This window comes from Archocentrus centrarchus, unplaced genomic scaffold (assembly GCF_007364275.1).
Source record: "Archocentrus centrarchus isolate MPI-CPG fArcCen1 unplaced genomic scaffold, fArcCen1 scaffold_80_ctg1, whole genome shotgun sequence".
NCBI classification, from domain to species: Eukaryota; Metazoa; Chordata; class Actinopteri; order Cichliformes; family Cichlidae; genus Archocentrus; species Archocentrus centrarchus.
In genome coordinates, this window is record NW_022060291.1 from 230,636 (window position 1) to 251,608 (window position 20,973).

General features: G+C 43.0%; 1 protein-coding gene and 1 pseudogene across 1 annotated transcript; one reads left to right on the forward strand and one right to left on the reverse strand.

Moving 5' to 3' along the window:
* The first annotated feature begins 4,551 nt into the window (after window positions 1–4,551).
* Window positions 4,552–12,780, forward strand: LOC115777849 (uncharacterized). Its single transcript, XM_030725853.1, has 2 exons — window positions 4,552–4,840; window positions 10,889–12,780. Exon 2 carries the CDS (start codon window positions 11,171–11,173, stop codon window positions 12,641–12,643), a length of 1,473 nt encoding a protein of 490 aa, XP_030581713.1. The 5' UTR covers window positions 4,552–4,840; window positions 10,889–11,170; the 3' UTR covers window positions 12,644–12,780.
* A 6,963-nt stretch (window positions 12,781–19,743) lies between these two features.
* On the reverse strand, window positions 19,744–20,498 carry LOC115777838 (odorant receptor 131-2-like; annotated as a pseudogene).
* Between the last annotated feature and the right edge of the window lie 475 nt (window positions 20,499–20,973).

The window sequence follows — 20,973 nt, forward strand, 5'->3', positions numbered from 1 at the left end:
ATGTGCAGCAGCACTCGCTATGTAGGCCTCCAGAGAACTGGTGCTTTTCCACTCACTTACACTTGAGGTGCTGCTCTTACAGAGTAAAATGACATTCTTATCTCCAGCCAGACACCGGAGCTGCATAGCTCTCCTGTTATCGCAACCACACATAACTATAGAGCGCTGCACCACTCTAAACCCAGCCACTCTACTACCAACGCCACATGACGGTGACCCTCATGACTGCAAAGTGCTGGCGGAACAAACCAGTAAGCCCAGATTAGACTTGCAAGAGGAACCACTGGCGAGAGGCCACGTTGTGTTTGTGGACGGCTCAAGCCGGAAAAATGATAGAAACAAAACAGACACGGGCTACGCTATAGTCACCAATACCACCATAATCAAAGCTGAGAAACTGCCCTCACACCTCTCTGCTCAAGCAGCCGAGTTAATCGCATTAACCGAAGCATGCAAGCATTATGCAGGTAAAGCAGTCACGATTTACACCGACAGCCAGTATGCCTTTTCTGCCGTATGTTCGTTTGCAGCACAGTGGGCGAGAAGGGGAATGCTGACCTCTACAGGGAAGCCAGTAAAACATGCTGAACTGTTTAAAAAAACCTATTAACGGCCATAAAACTACCATCAGCCCTGGCCATTTGTAAATGCGCGGCACACAAAACAGGCACAGACTTGATAGTATTGGGAAACAACTACGCTGACAAAGCAGCAAAGCTGGCCGCAAGTGGTAAATATGGCACCTCAGCAATTACACGACAATTGTGGAACGCTTGTGACCCGAAGTGCTCCATGAGATGCAGCAGCAAGCAAAATTGAAGTGGAACAACTTCCTAGGTCACTATTCAAAACAGCAGCCATATTGATACATGCTTTAACACATGTATCAACAGGGGGGGATAGTGAGTAAGACCTATAAGTATTGCTTAGTCGTAAAACCTAGGGGTACAGCTAAAAAAATCACTGTTTTTATCATCCGCAAGAGCGTAGGACTCGTTGAAAGAACGAATGGTACAGTAAAAAATAGACTAAGGAAATGTATGGCAGAAACGGGAAGGCCCTGGGTAGAATGCATAGACTTAGTAAAAACATACATGCATGTGACCCCCAACAACACAGGGATAACCCCCTATTAGGCATTGTTTGGCTGACCTTTTAGACTCCTGGTGTACACAGAATAACAACAAGCAGAGGAAGAGACAGACTTGAGTGATCGGATGAGAAAGTTGTTCCAAAGCAAAAATGTTGTTGATACAAATAAACTGCCGGAAGGCTCTTCTGCTTCTCCACAGGAACATCCGGTAGCGGTGGGAGACTGGGTCCTGGTCAGAGTGATCAAGAAGAAGTGCTGGAACCAACCCCAGTGGGACGGACCCTACAAAGTACCACTGACCACGCCAACTGCAGTCAAAATAGCAGAGAGATCCACGTGGATCCACCTCAGCCAGTGCAAAAGGATTGAGCCAACCAACGCTGAGTAGGGGATGGAAGTCGGGGTACAAAGGGGGGGGTGAGCCCTAGGCCACCTTCGTCTCAAACCCGTGAAGAAAACAACTGAATCCCCCACTAAATAGGGATGGCTCGTTCACATGCAATGACCACGTGGAACTAGATCTGCACCCTGGGCGCACTGATGACCATCGCGACTGCAACACAAGAGTTGAGCGCCTTTCGTGCAATGGTGATGCAGAACAGAGTGGTTTTGGACTTGCTGGCCGCCCCACAAGGAGGAGTATACACCCTGCAGCAGTATATGGAACAGCAGACACCTGGAGGGAGTCAGGACTGGCTCTCTTGGCTGACTACTGGAGCTTGGTGGCAAGCCCTGCTGAAAGTCTTAGTGCCACCAGGGGTCAATCTGTTACTGTTTTGTTTATTTTTCAGTTGTATTGTCCCATGTTTAAGGAAAATGATGACGAATGTTTTCCTTTCAGCTTTCTATCAGTGTACCCTTGTGCAGGGTGGGCAGGAGGGTGAAACAGAAGACCAAATATGAAACCCCCATTGAAAATGAGAGACCAAGTGATGGGGGTGGATGTAAACTGGTTTTCAAACTAATGTTTAAAATTTGCAAATGTATGTAGGTGCTTCCCCGAGTGAGACTGACTAGCAGTGGCTGCCGTGAGCGGCGGGGCCGTTGAGGAATTTTCCTGTCTTGAAAGAATAGAAAGTGACTTTGGGTCAAAAGAAGGATAGACAGCCGCATGACAGGTTTTTCACCTCAACCTCATTCAGGATTGTATGTGCTATGTTCATGATAAACAGGGAGGAATTGTTAGAATAGATAAACATGTAACTGTTTTTCTATGTATCACAATGTGTTCATCATAAACATGCACATGACCATCAGATTGTAAGCACAAAACATACTCACACACACCCGGACCCTCCAGGTGAGGAAAGCAGGTAACGCCTGTTTCCTGACGTCACACACACATACACACACCCCCCACACACACTTACGTGATGCTAAAATAAAAGCACCGGCAGGAAGAAGAAAGTCAGACTCTCTTTCAGAGGCACGTGAGTGTTAGCTGACTGAGACTCTCCCTGCAGGTAAAAAATCAACTACGGGTTTCTGTGTCTTTCTTTATTTAACGGTGGTCCGAACCTAACAGTGTGTGTCCTGTTTGTTTGGTTTGAAACCCTCCCCTCAGTCCTTTTTTTAACCACCACCTGTTCGCTCTGGAAAAGTACTGCGTCCTACCATGTGTATTATCATTATATCCTGATTGTTAAATCAAATTAAAAATAACCACATAACTTTTCTTTTTAAGAAACTGACGAGCTCGTTGAAACGTGAAAGCAGCAACCCTGCCAGCTGTATCAGTAAACAACAAGACCGGTCGCTGTCGCTGGTTGTGACGTTGTAAAAAGCGCCACGTTGTCCTATGGCTGATGGGAATTGTAGTTATACCTGTATTGTTTTAAATTTATTTTTGCGCTGCATCGACTTTTAGTAAAAACGTTGCTGTAATTATTTGCGTGTGCAAATAAAGCCTGGATCCGGAATGATTTCATCAGGTAGTGGGTCTGATTTATGTCAGTCAGCTGAATTCTGCACCACTTTTAGTAAAAACAGATGGTATAATTTCGTGTGGAGAATTACCCCCTTTGATGCTCAGATATCACCTGTTTAACAACGAGTTTATTTAAGCATCGTCCCAAACAGTATGAATGGGTTTGCCCTTTTGATGAAGTCTTCTTGTAATGAGAGAGAGAGAGTGGGAAACAGGAATTCGGCAGGATTTCAACAGGTGATGGTCTGTTTTTATGCCAGTCAGCTGAAGTGTGCATTGTCTTTTAGTTAAAAACAGATGTATAATTGCGTGTGGAGAATTACCCCCTTTGATGCTCAGATATCACCTGTTAAAGAAAGAGTTTATTTAACCCCTTAACTGGCAGCAAAAAAATCACCTGACAAAAACTACATAACACCCTCTGGTTATTATTGGCTCTGAACAACCCATTTCATAGCCTATTAACTGGCTGCGTCTGGTCCGCCGGCCGAATGAAGTGCATTTATATGGCAGGCTAGACCCGCCCATTTTGACTGACACCTCATTCGGCCAATCATGTTAAGAAATGGGTTTCCCAGAGCCAATAATACTCAGAGGGCGTCACGTAGCTTTGTCAGGTGATTTGGTGCAGCCAGTTACATGATTGGCCGAATGACGTGTCAATAAAAATGGGAGGGTCTAGCCTGCCATATAAAAGGGACTACAAACGGCCCGTCACCGGGCCCTTGCCAGTTAAGGGGCTACGCATCTTCACAAACAGTATGAATGGGATTGCCCTTTTCCTGACACTCCTCCACTCACACACATGCAGCTGATAATCATAAATCATTCGATCACGCACGATCACACACGCACGCGCACGAGGACGCTCATGTACGCGCATTGACCTTTGACCCCCACCTGTCACCCACCTGTCGGTCATAAATCACCAATGCTGCAGGCTTATTACTACTCTTATTGGTGGAAATGGAGGTCCGAGCCCAGTGAGCAGACTAGATGTTGGGTTCCCAGATTTCTGTAAATCAATGAATATCCAGTTATTAGAGACTCCCTTTGTCCTGTTATAACGGATTCTATCCTGATGGCAGCGGTCTCTTCCAGCACCCCTGTTGGAGTTATGGTATAAATTCCATTCTGTTTATTATAAATTATCATATCTTCTGTTTGTATATTTTCTATAAGTTGTTTTATGTGCATATGATACTGTTGTTTTTATGTTTGAAATGGGAACACGTGGTGGTATTTCTTACAAAGGAAGTTGTAGTTACCTGCAGGCTGCTCTCAGCCTGCAGAGAACACATGTAGGATACGTGTCTCGTATACGCCATGTTACATGCGCACATGTCACAGTATGCTTACGACCATATATGGTAAGGAAAAAGCCAAGAATGTTGTTTATTACATGCTGTAAACTGTGTTTGATGTAACCCACGTGATCTTATTGTGAAAATCCGAATAAAAGCGCTGCGCAGGAAGCAGTTCCCCAGGACAGATAACTTCCGCTCAGCTGAGAGCTGAGTTCAGGAACGGATCTCTCCTCCTTGCGCAAGTTCAAAAGAGTTGTGTGTTTGTTCTCTGAGTTTTTAAAATGATCTGAACCTATCATTTTTTGGTCCTTCGAGAGCCGGAGCGGGACAGTTGCTGACTGACGCTGGAGGAGACGAACACCGAAGACTGTCTGACAGCCAGGATCATCAGTTGACCTGAAGAGAAGTCCTGAACCGTGAATTCGTCTTCAGGCCGGTGATTAGCTTCGCTCCTCCAGCGCCGTTCATCGCTCTCCCGGAGTCCGAGGGGACGTAACACCAACTGTAACACAGGTATGTGAAAGCCGCGCGTTATAAATTAGGTAGGCTCGCCGAAAGGAGTCCGTTTTATCCGATAGTTACCGCTGTGGTTTTCGGTTCAGAAACGCACAGGTCTGCTCAGGTTAGAAGAACGTAAAAAAAAGAACTCCAGTGGTTACCGCTATACTTCTGAACCTTGGTCCAGATTTCTGGACCAGTGAGGTATAGGTCTGCTTCGGGCTGGAGAAAATTGGTTATCCTCAGTGGTTACGCTGCATTGGGAATGGCAGGCTGAACACGCTGAGAAGACGGTACTGTGGGGTTTACTTTTGGTAATAAAAAGAAAGTAAATAGGCAACTCTCGCCAGGAAGAGAGGTTTCCCAAATTCGGATTTTAGAGATTTAAAATAGGCGCCGAAAATACGCGTATGTGTGTGTGAATGAGTGAATGAAAGTGTGTGTGTAAGCCGCCTTTTGACGTGGAAGCAGCAGCGTGAAGGGATACCCTACGGGTGCCAACGAACTTTACGGCCTGTTGAAGTACACAGTGACGGGCGGATTTGTTATTAGGTCCCAGAAGGACACGTGGTCCGATCGGGACAAAGCACGGGAAGTAAAATGGGGATTATGAACAGTAAACTGAGTAAGCCTGCCCTAGAGGGGGATTTAAAATATATGGAGAGATACTCCCCGGGCAGCACAACGTTCTGCAATAAATGGAAGAAAAAGTATGGTTTTAGTGGAAAGTTAGAGTTGAGGGGATGTGAAGATTTGGTAAGAAATTTAAAAATCAGTGTGGCAACACAAGAAGGGAAGTGTAAAGTTGAAAAAGAAAGACAGTTAATGGTAGCAAAAACGTGGTTGGAGCAAGCACAAAAAAGGGCCGCGGGCAGAGAACAAAAGAAGGGAAAACAAACCTCCTGTAATGTGCATGCTGCATTGTTAAGGCCAGAGGATGAGACAGTTAGGCCTTGTAGGGTGCAACCCCCACCTCAACCACCTCCCCCAGCTCAGCCACCTCTTTCAGCCCAAGCATCTCCCCCGCAGGGGGCAGATGGTAATTTACAGGTTGAGGAGGAGGGGGATTTAGTGCAGCAATTAAATTTAACGGCAGGAAGGATGGTCCTTAGAAGTCATGATAAGAACAAACAAACAGGGAAGGTGGTTGCCCTGGTACAAGGAGGTTATCCAGATTTAGAGCCCCTCCTGTGTAAATATGGTGTGAAACATTGCTCGGGGGCTGAGAGTTGTGATTGTTCTGTGAGACATTCAGACTCTTTACAGCCGGCAGTAAACACATTTCCTATGGTGGAGGTAGCTAATCCACATAGGGGTGTTGGTAATGATAATGCACAAACAATCTTAGTTTTTAGGCCGTGGACAAATGTAGAAATGTTAGAGGCAGTTAAAGGTCTGACATCTCATAAAACTAATGTAAACTTGTGGGCAACAGAGGTTGTAGGATTACAAGCCTCGTTTAATTTGAATGGTGATGAAATGGTTTCTGTGTTCAGAAACCATTTTAAGCATGATTGGGGAAGAGTGAGAGGAGATTTCACTGGGAAAGATGCGGGAGGAGTAACACTGCCTCATGATTCAGTTGCTCTACGGCAGGGAATTTAGGGAGTAGTGTTGCGGACTAGAAACACACTGATTCCACCCCCAAATTATGATAAAATCTATCACTGCAAACAGAAAGACGGAGAGGGTGTTTTTGAATTCAGGGAAAGATTAGAGGAAGTGTTTAAAGCACACAGTGGCATACCAGAGGACCAAGACCCAAATGGTCCTTATCAAAGACAACTAAAACAAGCATTGATGTCTGGTTTCCACCCAAAATATTCTGATTTCATACGCAAACATAATGTAAATCATGCCACAGGAAACCTCATGGACACTATGAATTGGGCTCATCATGCAGAAGAGGTGATAAAATCAAAAAAGGATAAGAAACCAGTGCAAGTTTTTTATAATCATGACAGCCAAACGGATGGCTCTGCAACTCAAGTGTTTTTGGTGGGAGATCAAAGGCCTCAAAGAGTAGAATTTAAATCAGGAGGTAGAGGCAGAGGCCGGGGAAGAGGCCGTGGTCAGTATAACAGACCTGTCCCCAGGGGAGACGGCTGTTGGCTGTGTGGAAAAGAGGGACACATATCCAGAGACTGCAGGGACAGGAGGTTTAGGGATCCTCCATACAATCCAGTTTACAACAGCTCTACATGACTAGGTGGAGTTTCAGATGACATTGAGGTTACCAGTGTTGATCTGAAGCTAATATTAGCTGTAATCTCCACACCAGGTCAGAAACCTTTAATAACTCTCTTGGTAAATGGCAAAACAACTGAATTTCTGTGTGACTCAGGTGCAGATAGAACAGTGGTGAAGGAACACATCCCAAAATTAAAAGAATCTAAGAAGAGAGTTTTTGTAAAATCAGCTAATGGGCAATTAAGTGCCTTACCCCTTTCAGCTCCAGTGATAATTAGTGACCCAGACACAGGAATTTACAGTCAGGGCCCTGTGGTGTTGAGTTCAGAGTGTCCAGTGAATTTGCTAGGGCGAGACATGCTTCAAGCTCTGGGAATTGCTATAGTTCCCACTCCAATGGGAATGCAGGCTACAGTGGTAAATCAGGTTCATGAAGTAGAAGAACTACCTCAGACTTATTACTACTGGAGCCTGGATTTTCCAAAATCAGATCTTGCTCAAACGGGTAGACAGCTATTAAATCTAATAGCTTCTTACCTAAAATCAGGGAGTGATTTGCAGCCTCCCGAAACTATGCACTGCACTCTCAGGTACAAGCAGACTCCAGGCCCAGACCAAACCTATGCAGAAAAGGTTAGGAAGCTGCAGACTCAAAAACTGAACTTGCATACTCTCTATGTGTTAAAACGAGAGTATAGTGGTGTCATTGTAACTTTGACTCCTGAAGCCCAAGGTCTGTATTCCTTTAATCCATTTTTATCAGTACCTCATGTGTCGCTGTCAAAACCTCCTACAGCTAAATGGGAAGATGTGGGCCAGCTTCTGTGCGACGCTGAAAAACTTACAGACTGGAGGGACATGGGTCAAGGTCGGTGGGAATCCTCTGATGGCCAGGTACAGAAAATCGAACTGCAGTGGACAGTCATGACTAAAGTCCATGAACACACAAATAGCTCTACATCAGCCTGATCTATGGTAAACATAGAAAATTTCCCAGAATTACAAATACTTCCTGATAGTTTGTGGTCAAAGGGAGCAGCAGACGTAGGATTATTAAGTACCGCTGACCCAGTAATTATTAAACCAAAATCTGATTACAGACCTTATGTACGTCAATATCCACTTAAACCAGACGCACAGGCAGGGATAGAGCCAGTAATCATGGAGATGCTGAAGGCAGGCATACTGATTGAAAAACCTGATGCTCGTTGTAATACCCCTATATTCCCAGTAAGGAAACAAGGTACAGATAAATGGCGTCTAGTGCAGGATTTAAGAGCTGTGAATCAAGCTGTACAAACTAGAGCACCCTGTGTTCCAGACCCACATACACTGCTAAATCAGTTGACCCCTGACAAAAAATGGTTTACGGTTGTGGATCTCAGTAATGCTTTTTTCTCGATTCCTTTACATGAGGATTCACAGGACTGGTTTGCCTTTACCTACAAGGGAAAAAAATTCTGTTACACGCGTATGGCTCAAGGGTTCACGGATAGCCCCACAATTTTTTCACAAGCTATTGCAAATTGCATGTCGCAGCTGTCAATAGCAAAAAATTCCCAAGTATTGACTTATGTGGATGACATTCTCATAGCATCAGACACAGAGGAGCATTGTAGAACGCAGTCATTAGAAGTGTTACAACACCTGGCAAAAACAGGAAACAAAGTCAGTTTGGAGAAACTGCAGTGGGTGCAAAGGGAAGTAAGGTATTTGGGACACATTCTTTCACAGCAAGGGCGAAAGCTTCTGGAGTCTCGGAAAACAGCCATCATGCAAGCACCCAAACCACAGACAAAGAAACAGATTTTGGCATTTTTAGGCTTATGCAATTACTGTAGAGCCTGGGTTCCAAACTATGCACAAATGACACAACCATTGTTATCAGTTATACATGATGTGCCCATGGCAATGTCTGAAAATGTAAAATGGACTCTAGAAGCTGAACAGGCATTTACTGATGTTAAGCAAGCTTTAACTACAGAAATAATTCTGCCCTTACCAGATTATTCTAAACAGTTTGTTCAAACTGTAGATTGTAAAAATGGTTTTATGACTTCAGCCTTGTTGCAACCCTTTGGTGACAAACTGCGACCCATTGCTTATTATTCTAAACGTTTAGATGCAGTGTCAAGAGCACTCCCACCTTGTGTGCAAGCGGTATGTGCAGCAGCAATGTCAGTGGAATCTTCGAGTGAGTTAGTTTTGTTTCATCCACTGACATTGAAAGTACCACACGCGGTCTCAGTTCTGTTATTACAAAGTAAGATGACTTTCCTTTCACCAGCGAGACATTTAAGCTGTATTGCTCTGCTACTATCTCAGCCGCATATTACAATTGAGCGCTGTACTTCCTTGAATCCTGCTACATTGCTTCCTACTCCAGAAGATGGAGAACCACATGATTGTAAAGCTATAACAGAGCAAAATAGTAAACCAAGGGAGGATTTGTCAGATACGCCATTAACAGAAGGCGACGTGGTGTATATAGATGGGTCAAGCAGGAAAAATGACAGAGGTATTACAGAAACGGGGTATGCAGTAGTAACTGATAAACAAATCATTAAGGCAGAACAACTACCATCTCATCTTTCAGCCCAAGCAGCGGAACTTATAGCTCTCATAGAAGCCTGCTTATTTTATAAGGATAAGACTGTGACAATTTATACAGATAGCCAATATGCATTTTCAACAGTGCATCTTTTTGCAGCCCAGTGGGCAAGAAGGGGAATGCAGACGTCTACAGGTCAGCCAGTGAAACATGCTACATTATTAAAACAGTTGCTCTTAGCTATTATGAAACCCAAAAACATAGCTATCTGTAAATGTGCAGCCCACACTGCGGGCAAAGATTCTGTCACCTTAGGAAATGCCTTTGCAGATAAGATAGCTAAGGAAGCGGCACAGGGCCTTTATGGCCACAGCGACATATACTTACATATACAAGAGCCAATAAGCCAGGAGGTTTTACAGGACATGCAAACACAAGCCCCGAAAGCAGAAATAGAGCAGTGGCTTAGGGATGGTGCGACACTGAAGGATAACGTTTATCATATTAATGATAAACCGGTACTTCCTAAAGCCCTGTTCAAAACTGCAGCATTATTGAGTCATGGGCCTTGCCATGTCTCAACAGGAGGGATGGTACAGACAATAAGTAAATACTTTTGTGCAAAAGGCTTTAATAACTATTCAAAAAATTTTTGTAGAGCATGTTTAACTTGCTGTAAAAATAATCCACAGGGTAATCTGAGACCAAGAAGGGGTAGATTTCCAACACCTTGTTATCCTTTTCAGTTCCTTCACATGGATTTCATAGAACTGAATCAATGTAGGACTTACAAGTACTGTTTAGTACTTGTAGATCCTTTTACAAAATGGGTTGAAATTATTCCATCGGCAAAAGCGGATGCACTGACGGTTGCAAAAGCCTTATGTAAGACCATAATTCCTAATTATGGCATTCCAGAGAAGCTGTGGAGTGATAATGGACCACACTTTGTAAATGAGATAGTATCTAAGGTGTCTCAAAATTTAGGCATTGAACTGAAGAACCATTGTGCATACCACCCGCAGAGTGCAGGGTTAGTGGAAAGAACAAATGGGACGATAAAAAAAAGCATGGCAGAAACGGGGAGACCTTGGGTGGACTGTATAGACCTAGTGAAAATGTACATGCGCATAACACCATCAGAATTAGGACTTACTCCGTATGAAATATTATATGGCAGACCATTCAGGCTGCCTGTATATACGGAGGAAGAAAAGGCAGAAGAGAGCTGTGATTTGAGTGACTGGATGAGGAAATTTTTACAAAGTAAAAAAGTAATTGATGCTAGTAAACTGCCAGAAGCATCTTCTTTCTCTTCACAGGTGCCACTGATACAGCCAGGAGACTGGGTGCTGGTCAAGGTCATCAAATGGAAGTGCTGGTCAAACCCGAGGTGGGACGGTCCATATCAAGTTCTACTGACCACACCAACAGCAGTGAAAATCGCTGAAAGATCTACGTGGATTCATCTGAGTCACTGCAAGAAGGTGGAGCCACTTACTTCGGAGTAAAGGTGGAAGTCTGGTTACAAAGGGGGAAATTCCTTATAGTGGTTTTTTCGTCTCAACCCAGTGAAGACAACAACTGATCCCTACTCCTTTAGAATGGCACCCTTCTGCAGCCTCATAATTATTTTCAGCGTGAGCACACTGCTAATTTTAGGAGGAACATCTTCATTAAATTACACCCAGTACCCACATGAATATGCAACCAATGAATGGTGGCAGTTAATGAACGTCACAGCTCATGTTAATAATTGGACAAATTGTTATGTGTGTGCACATATGCCAGTGGCAGGACACAATACTGGACTGAGGCCTTATAATGTTAGCTGGGAGCACTCATGGTGCCTCTATGGGTTGGCTACACATCCAGGGAGAAGAGCTAAATGGAGTAAAGCAAATTTTACCTCAATTCTTAACGTAAAGGGGATAAGTTCTCCCATTAATAGAAACTGTTCTATGTTAACAGATTTGCTCACTTGGCCTCAGTTAGCTAACCCCCTTCCTGAGGTACTGATGTTGACTCATTTGCCAGAGAAAGCTTTTCCAGCATGTGTTATAGCAAATGGAACCACCAAGGTGGGTAGATTACCAGCCACTCTCTGTAATGCTACCTATTCGTACTGTCCACCAACAAATGAGAGACAATGCCTGACCTGCCTCAAAAATATTGCTTGTTATAATAATCTAACTGTACGGAGGAAGGAATGTCAGTCTGACCTGGCCTACAGAATACAGATGGACACTGGAGAGCTGAGTCAGTGCTCACGAGTAGCACCAGGACCCAAGGGAACAAGAGTGTTAGCGGATTGGTATTTCATCTGTGGTCACAAAGCATATGTGTCCCTTCCCCCAGATTGGGGAGGCCTGTGTAGTGTTGCATATGTGTCAGATCATGTCTTTTTCATGCAGTACCAGGCCAGTCATCCACATCACAAGACGAAGCGACAGGTTGGAGAGTGGCTCACGAGCCATTCAGAAGTCCCAGAGGAGCTCCGGATTTGGGGAGTCGGAGCGAAGATTGCCCAGTCTATCTTTCCAGGAATTGGACTGGGATTTGTGCGTGACCAAGTGGAAATAAATCGCTATGCACTCTTACGTCTGGTAAATACAACTATAGCTCTAGGACAAGGAACTTTAAAAGAGTTAAGTTCACTCAGAGCAATGGTGATGCAAAATAGGATAGTATTAGATCTTTTGACAGCGTCCCAGGGTGGCGTGTGTAAGATTATTGGTAAGACATGTTGTACTTACATCCCAGATGAAGATAATGCTGGTGGAGCCATAAGGGAGGCACTCGACAGACTGACTGAATTACAGAAATATGTACAACAGCACACTCAGGAAAGCCAGAGTGATTGGTTTTCCTGGCTAAATGCGGGAACTTGGTGGCAGGTATTGTTGAAATGCCTGACTCCTGTTTTGTGTGTGTTAGTGTTGATTTGTGTGTTTACAATGTGTATTCTGCCCTGCATCAGGTCCATGATAACAAAGATTTTTACTGGTTATGTTGTGTCATATTTGCAGCTTCAGATGGTCGACCAAGACGCTGAAATGCCTGAGGATATTTTGTAAATATGTATATATTTGGCAATGAATGAAACCCACACTGAAAATGTGCAAGCAAGTGGTGCGGCGTGGAAAAAAGATGCCAGTGAAGTTATGATAAACAGCGGGGAAATGTTGGAGTTATGGTATAAATTCCATTCTGTTTATTATAAATTATCATATCTTCTGTTTGTATATTTTCTATAAGTTGGTTTATGTGCATATGATACTGTTGTTTTTATGTTTGAAATGGGAACACGTGGTGGTATTTCTTACAAAGGAAGTTGTAGTTCTCTGCAGGCTGCTCTCAGCCTGCAGAGAACACATATACAGATGCAGCCACCGAAAATTTCCGGCCGATCCGTGACGCGACCTTGGCCGGTCCTTGGCCGATTCGTGGCCGAACCTTGGCCTAAACGCGATCCCCCGCTAATGACGTAGGAATTCCGGCCACTGGTGGGAACGCCCCTAAGCAGCATTTGGGGAAAATGGTGGTAATGTCTTGTTGATCCACCAGGAGGAGCAGTAATAGTGGAAGCGCATTCATTTACAGCCCGCTGTATACTGTACCAAGGATCCTCACATCATTGAACTGTAATTGTAAGCGGAACTGTCCATTAAAAACAATAGAAAGATGAGATTAAAGCGGTCATTATAGTGGAGCAGTGAGTATTGTCTGGAGGGACGGGCTGGGCTTGAAGTTCAGCCCGTGACCTCGGACAGGCTGTGAGCGCTGCACCGCCAGCGAAACTGGGTAAAAAAATAATTAAAATAATTCTGATCACCAGCCGGTTTGGCCTGGGAATGACCTGGGAAGCCTAATCCTCTCATCAGTGTCACATTGTTCTTCCAAGTCTTCACAATGTTAAGCTTTTTGTTTGTTTATATTTTCCCTTTTATTTTATAATCAAAACTGCGACCAAAATGACTCCTTCTCAAACTAATAATACTGGCAGTCGTCATTGTATGCTGAGCTAGGGTTAGGGTTAGTAATTGCATAATAAGTGGATTAATATTTACTTCTTTGACTCTCCTCCACCTGCTTCATCAAACCACAGCAGTAAACATATATGAAGGCAGCAGCTGACACAGTAACAGTGAGCGCAGCGCACTGTGCAGTCTAAACTCTGCTCTGATTAATTATAGGAATGTACAGCGAGTCAATCAGGATTGTGAAACGTCAGCTGCAGAGTCTCCATCATCAGAGCCCTGCCCGGTTCATTTTCCATTTTATAAACAATACTTTAGAGGTTTTAGTGAAGTCACACTGTGACAGTGACGTGCATTAGTGTGTGTGTGTCATCAGTGGCTATAAAAGGCCTTTTCTTAAAGGATAAAGTGGTGTTTGAGCCACAGTTACGGCGGAGCGGCGGCTCCTTGAAATGGGACGCAGCCTTCCTGCGGCAGACAGCTAGCAGCAGGAACCGGACGCGCCAGGTTAGCCTAAGAAGCTACTGAGGCGTCCGTGACAACCACCATAGAAACAGCCTTTTAAGACCGTTTTAAAAACATCCTCAGAGTTCAAACGAGCAAAAATATATGATTTGAAACAGTTACAGCTGCAGAGCTGTGGCGACATCTTTAAACATTGTTTACATAGATGATCATGAATGATACGATGTAGCTAGCAGTGAATGAGGTGACGTCATTGTGTGCGCATTTCACAGCTGTCTGTCTCAGTCTGTTGTTGTTATTATTCTAATTAACATGTGTTTACTTTCTCTGGACCATCTCAGGTCCACCGTTACAATTTCAGCCTACAAAATGATTTAAATATGAACATACACTCTAACATCAGTGCGCTTTATGAAGTCCAATCCTTAAAATAAATATTATGTTTGTAAACATTCATGTCTCTGAAATATGTACAGATGTTCATGTTTGTCATTACCATTTTATTTGTTTAGAGAATTGTGAACTTCACATTGTGTATCTAATCAGAGTCTCAGCAACCTTCAGTCAGAGACTGAGACTGGATCACAGCTTTAACCTCTGCAGAGTCACAGACAGACACAAACCTTCCAAATCACACACAAGCAGCCCAGTCTCATCATTTTTGGATGCCTCTACGGTACACTACACTGTGATCAATATATTAAAAATTATAAATGAAAAGATAACATTCACATGAAGCTGTTTGAAAGTAAAATTAATATGTACTTTCCAATAATATTTTTAAGGATCTCTGTCAGAGACCAGACAGAGCCATGACTCTCAAGAACCAGAGACTGAAATATGGAAAGAAAAAAAAAAATCCCTATGAGAAATAAATGTGCAACAGTAAATATTTTGTCCAGTGGAAAATAAACGTTTTGAATCAAAAGCTTCGGATATCATCAAACCAGAAATATAGAACTCATTTTTTTCTTTAATAACACACCTTAGCATGCAGTAATATGACACGTTTCCAAACAACAATACATAGATTTTATTCAATGTTTTGATTGTGGCAGTTAAAACACATGTTGCTGTGCACTGAGACCTTGAAGCCCACTTCTCTGAAGCAGCTTCTTCTTCTTCTTGGCATCAAAACAGAGGTGGGAGAAATCTACCAAAAGGAGAAAGAACATCTGAGGTGAAACCAGTCAGGACAAATGATTAAATTATATATAGTAGTTCAATACAGCCTCTCAGGTAGCTTTGTGTTGATTTCAGCTCACTGATCCTGTCTGTGGACCCGTGGTTTTTATGTTTGTAACCACTTAACTTCCATTCATCTATTTAACTCAGGGAGGAGAAATGTCAGGTTGGTGCAGCTGGTGAGTTTAGGAGGGAGGTGCGTTTGGTTCTCTGTTGTCATTATCTGAAAGATTTGGTTCACCCTGTGGCTGGGCTGTATCTGGGGTTATGTTGGACCTGTCACACTTAGCAAGTTTCCCAGGTTGGTGTTTATGGTTTAGAACTTCAAGTTCTGGAGCATCATCTGGGGCTGTGTAGGGTCCCGTTGGTTTTCGCTGTTTCTCCAGATCTGCGTTGGAAATTAGGTTATTGATCTCAGTGCATTCCTAAACAGGCTGAACAAGGTTATATATCGTCACCCTCCTAAAAAAATGGTCAAAGACATTTTTTAAATTTTATTTTTGTCCAAATTAAATTTTCAACATTCGGTTCAGTTTTTTGTGTTTTCTGAAAAGCCTGAAAAAAATCAAGGGAGGGTGACGACATGTTTCATGGCTAAATAACATAACTGCTGCAGTCTGATGGTGACAGCAAGATCTGAAGCAGTGGGTGACGAGGAAGAGGAGGAATACAACAATTTGAAGAGATCCCTCAGTCTACAGTCAGCACAACGGCTACATTAGTGGCTGTTTGAGTTTCCTTCCATCTGCTGTGAACCTGAAGCACGGAGAACACAAAACATCTCTTCCAAATCTGGGATCTCAATTACAAATTTGTTCTTATTAAAGGTGAAATATGTGTTGTGACCTGGCTTTTTATACACCTGGCGACCCTGGGTCATCAGTGGTAACCCATCCCCACCCCCACACCCATCCCACACACATTCCGATCTACTGGCCCCGTGTACATAACAAAAGGTGGCCTAATGAGATGTAAACTGCCATTTGGAGGTGCTTGGTAGAAAAAGGAGTAGTGTGAAAATGCTGGTAGTTCTAGTGGTCCAAGTTGTTCACCCACTCTACTCTAAGTCTCAGAGTGGGCTTGGTTTGTGGCCTGAACTTGAGTTCAAGCTTCTCCAAACTCCACTGGTGTTGCTCTGCTGTAGCTGGTCCTCCATCTTCTTTCTGTAGGTGTTTTTTCCATCCCTGATTTTCCTTCTGTGATACTTCTGCACAGCTCTCAGCTCCTCCTTATTTCATGATCTAAAGGCTCTCTTCTTCTCCTTCAGGAGAGCCTTTGTTTCAGAGCCACAGTTATGTATAACAAGTAATACTCAAGTGAATGTAAACATGTATTAAAAGAAAAATGATTCAGCTCAGCTCACAAGAAACTGCTGGATACTATTCTGGAAATGCCTAATGAATACAAGGCCACTGTGAGCAATGACAAACCTTTAAACATGATAATCAAAAAGTACACATTAAGTATCATTGCTCACCTTTATTTATGAGAATGTCACTTCTCAAAATGATTGCATGCTGTCAGCTCTCATGGGTGAAGTTTGGCTTTGAGGGTTGGAGAAGAAGCTTTCCAGCACCTTTGGATTTCCAATTCAGTTCTGAAAGAGTAAAGACACAAACTACAATGATGTATGAAGTGGAAATGTTTGATTGTTGCTGCAGCACTAAACAGGTTTACAAACTGGTAGCTGATATAGCCTGAAGTATTAAAGATGAACCTCCTCTTCCACAAAAATGCCAAAAATTACTGATTCATTAATACATATTAATGAATCAGTAACAAAATTATGGTGTTGAAAGTAAGTAGCCTGATGCTTCTAGATTAGTGATTCCAAAGCAGGCTGAGTCAAAACCTGAGATGGAGACTGGGTTTGTTTAAAGCTGAGGACAGTGAATCAGTCCCTGCTCACTGACAGGATTCCCAGAGTCTGGAAGCTTCTCCATGATGGGAATGTAATACACTGTAAGTTTCAGCTCATTCTCAGGTGCTGGCAGGTTTCATGGATCCTCAGGTTTGTCACAGAGGATTAAAGGCAGCCAGACTTTCAGTTTTATGTGTATAGCGCCAAATCACAACAGTCACCTCAAGGCTCTTTCCACAGAAGAGCTGAAGGCTCTGCATCCCATTCTACTCTTAAGTATCATAGGAACCACAAGTAAGCCAGCAGTCTGAAGTATAAACAGACTGCTCTTTGTTTAAATAGTGAATATAAGAAACTTGCTAATATAAGGTTTGTTTACAGTGAATATAAAGAAATCACGGGAACCTCCCCAGCAGTCTAGGCCTATAGCAGCATAACTAAGAGAGGCTTCAGGGTCACCTGATCCAGCAACTGTGTTCAGACCAGTATCATTTTATTTTACATTGTGATAACCCTGGGTCAGTTCAGTGCAGATTAAATGAAGCACTGTACTCGCAGATATTGAATATGGATGCACTGAAGCTCATCAGGATATTTATTTGGAATCTGTGGCTGAAAATAATCATTTTACTTAACTAGTAAGTCCAGAAGCTCATATTTCTGTCATAACATTGTGTAAATAGTGAACGCTTTCCTACGATATCCGCTAACATTTGCACAAAAAATTTAAGCTAGCGTCTCAAAGACGGCAAAACCCGCAATAATCTCTACAAATGCATCTCAGAGTTGGGATATCAGCGCTCTCTTACACCACATTAATCTAATTTCAAGTGCTTATTGAACTCACTGCCTTAATAATATCACTATATAAACGCTGTCCATTGAAATCCTCTTACCTGAACACTGCAGCATCCGCCGGAAGTCAGCGAGCATGGCTTCTGTAGTCCTTCGTCTGTAGTCCTTCTCTGTCAGTGATCCTCCGTTAGAACGATAACTATCTTCTCGACTGACTACGAGGTGCAGACGGCCCTTGCTGGCCCATATCTACAGGCCTGAAAACCGCTAATAAAGTCAGTAATTACCTGATAACACCCGAAGCGGGTGAACTAATGCAATTAGCTGGACAGCAACGGGAATACGCGTGACCATGGTTACGGCCGATGGGGTGATGGGTACTGTAGTTCATTTATTTATTCATCGTTGGTTCATGGATTTAACACAGAGGAAAAACGGCTTCAGACCACGGAACTCACAGAAAAAATTGGACACCGAATATAGCACTAACCATAAACACGTAAATATAAATTTAGACCTAAAAAGCCCCACAAATGTCATCGTTACAACCATAAGCAGCACCCCACATTAAATGAAACAAGGAGAAATTCATGTCAAAAGGAAAAGTGGCGGTTAAGGATCGCAATTAAAGGCATAATTCAGCTTCTGAGCTTCCAGTTCAAAAGAAAAGGGGGGAAAAAAGGGGGACAGGGGCAAAAAAAAAAAAAAAAAAACTATACTGCAGCTTAGAAGCCGTGCTCAGAGGCACGAACTTTATCCCACTGCATTTCAGGCAGGTTAGAAGTCGTGCCGAGTAACACGAAAAAAGAGGGAATTCGTGTTCATGAGCACGAATCAATAGATTAAATTTCGTGACTACTGCACGAACTGCCGTGAGACCGGGTTGGCTCAGCGCAGCACCGCTTCTTTTTTAACCTACTGTATTTATTTACTTATTTAGTTAAAAGATGAAGTGAAACAAAGGAATCTTTTGGTGATTCGCAATGGAAATGTGTGAAAGGTCATACTGACAAAAATTTTAGGCATCTATTTTAGGTTTTCAAAACTTGATACTTCACCAAAACTTTTTTGAATCACAGAACTCAACGTTTTTGTTAAGAAGGCGCCACCTTTTGGTGACAGTCTACAATTGAGGGAAAGGGGTGTGTTCATGCTGGAAAGTAGATACGCCCAGGAGAAGGAGGGGGACTTCCAGCCCGACGACAGCCGGACGTCGGCCAGCTGGGAGCTGGACTTCAGCTGGCCGACGTCTGGCTGGATGCGGCAACATTAGGTGGCTGCATCTGTAGGATACGTGTCTCATATACGCCATGTTACATGCGCACATGTCACAGTATGCTTACGACCATATATGGTAAGGAAAAAGCCAAGAATGTTGTTTATTACATGCTGTAAACTGTGTTTGATGTAACCCACGTGATCTTATTGTGAAAATCCGAATAAAAGCGCTGCGCAGGAAGCAGTTCGCCAGGACAGATAACTTCCGCTCAGCTGAGAGCTGAGTTCAAGGAACGGATCTCTCCTCCTTGCGCAAGTTCAAAAGAGTTGTGTGTTTGTTCTCTGAGTTTTTAAAATGATCTGAACCTATCACCCCCACCAACGGAGATGAGTTTAGTGTTTAATGTGCTTTGAAGGATCCTGAAAACCACAGATGACAAAATACAAATGCTGGCCTTACTAATAACCTTCATGATGTTTTTTCCTTTACAAAGAAACCAATGTGTCGCTACATCCATCTTTATTTAGTTTCAAAAAAGTACTGACATGTATACTGAGCCCTGATAATTACATATCATTTAAACAATGTGTAATAATTTTTAAACTAAACAAAAATCTGCCTCCATGTATAGTTTTTGAATATTATGAAAAGTGCTCCGTGGCCCCATACTAATTATGGGCTCACATTACACAACAGATACCTTTTCAGGTACTTCCTGTATGTTTTGTCTCTTACTCCATAGACAATTGGACTAATTGCTCGTGGCAGAATCTGGAAAAGAATATAACAAGCAAAAAGGGAATCTGAATATTTTTAGGGAACCACTGCTGCAGGGCCTGCCTCAGCAGGGGTTCTGCATATATTGACATACACAGCAACACCTGAAACCCATGGAGAAGGATCGTATTTCTGGCCTTTGTAGCATCTTGGCTTGCTGTTTTTGCAGTGAACAGGATTTTGAAGTAAGTAAAGAAGATAACAAACCAGACAATAACCAGATAGACTGTATAGGTAATGTCCCGCTTCTTGATGATGTGGGGATTTCGAAAGACTGTTTCTCTGAGGCAAAACACGCGGGAATGAAAGAAATCCAGTGGCTCTGTGGCCAAGCTGATGAAGAGATCAGGAAGAACAGACAGCATGCTGGTCATCCAGATCAAACCGATCAACATTAATGTCCTTTTGACGGTGCAAATTTGGATGTGGTGAAGGGGGATGCAGATGGCAATGTAGCACTCCACTGCCATGCAAGCCAGATTCAGAGGGGTGTTTTCAGTGGCAAAAAGAGTGAGCAGGATGAGGACACAACAAACCGAGACATTTATCTGGAAGATGATGTAGCTGGTGATGAACATCAGGGTGCTAAGAGTTACCTGGATCATATCGTTGAGCACCAGGTGGAAAAACAGGATGTACCGAGGATTCATGTAGAAGATCTGAAGAATGGAAATAAAAGTGCAGAAAAGAGAAGAAAAGTAGAAGAAATGATGAATAAAGGACCAAAGACCTGCTGCATTTGTTCAGCAGTGTTTGCAATCAGATCCCAGAGAGACAAAGGCAGTGTTACAGTGCACAGCTCAGATCAGTGGGAATCTTTCCTGGGTTCATACATTTATGTCACAATAGTAAAGAATCCATCTAAAAAAATCATAGAGCCAGAGCTGCATGGACTCCAAAGTCAATCACTTCTATGCTGAGACAAGTCCACTTGTAGTAAACATCTGGATTCAAGCCGTCACTTTTTCACTAATATATATATATATATATATATATATATAGTTGTCCTGACTGTCCTGACTGTTGGGTTTTCTCTGTATTATTGTAGGGTCTTTACCCACAATACAAAGCGCCTTGAGGCGACTGTTTGTTGTGATTTGCTGCTATATAAATAAAATTGAATTC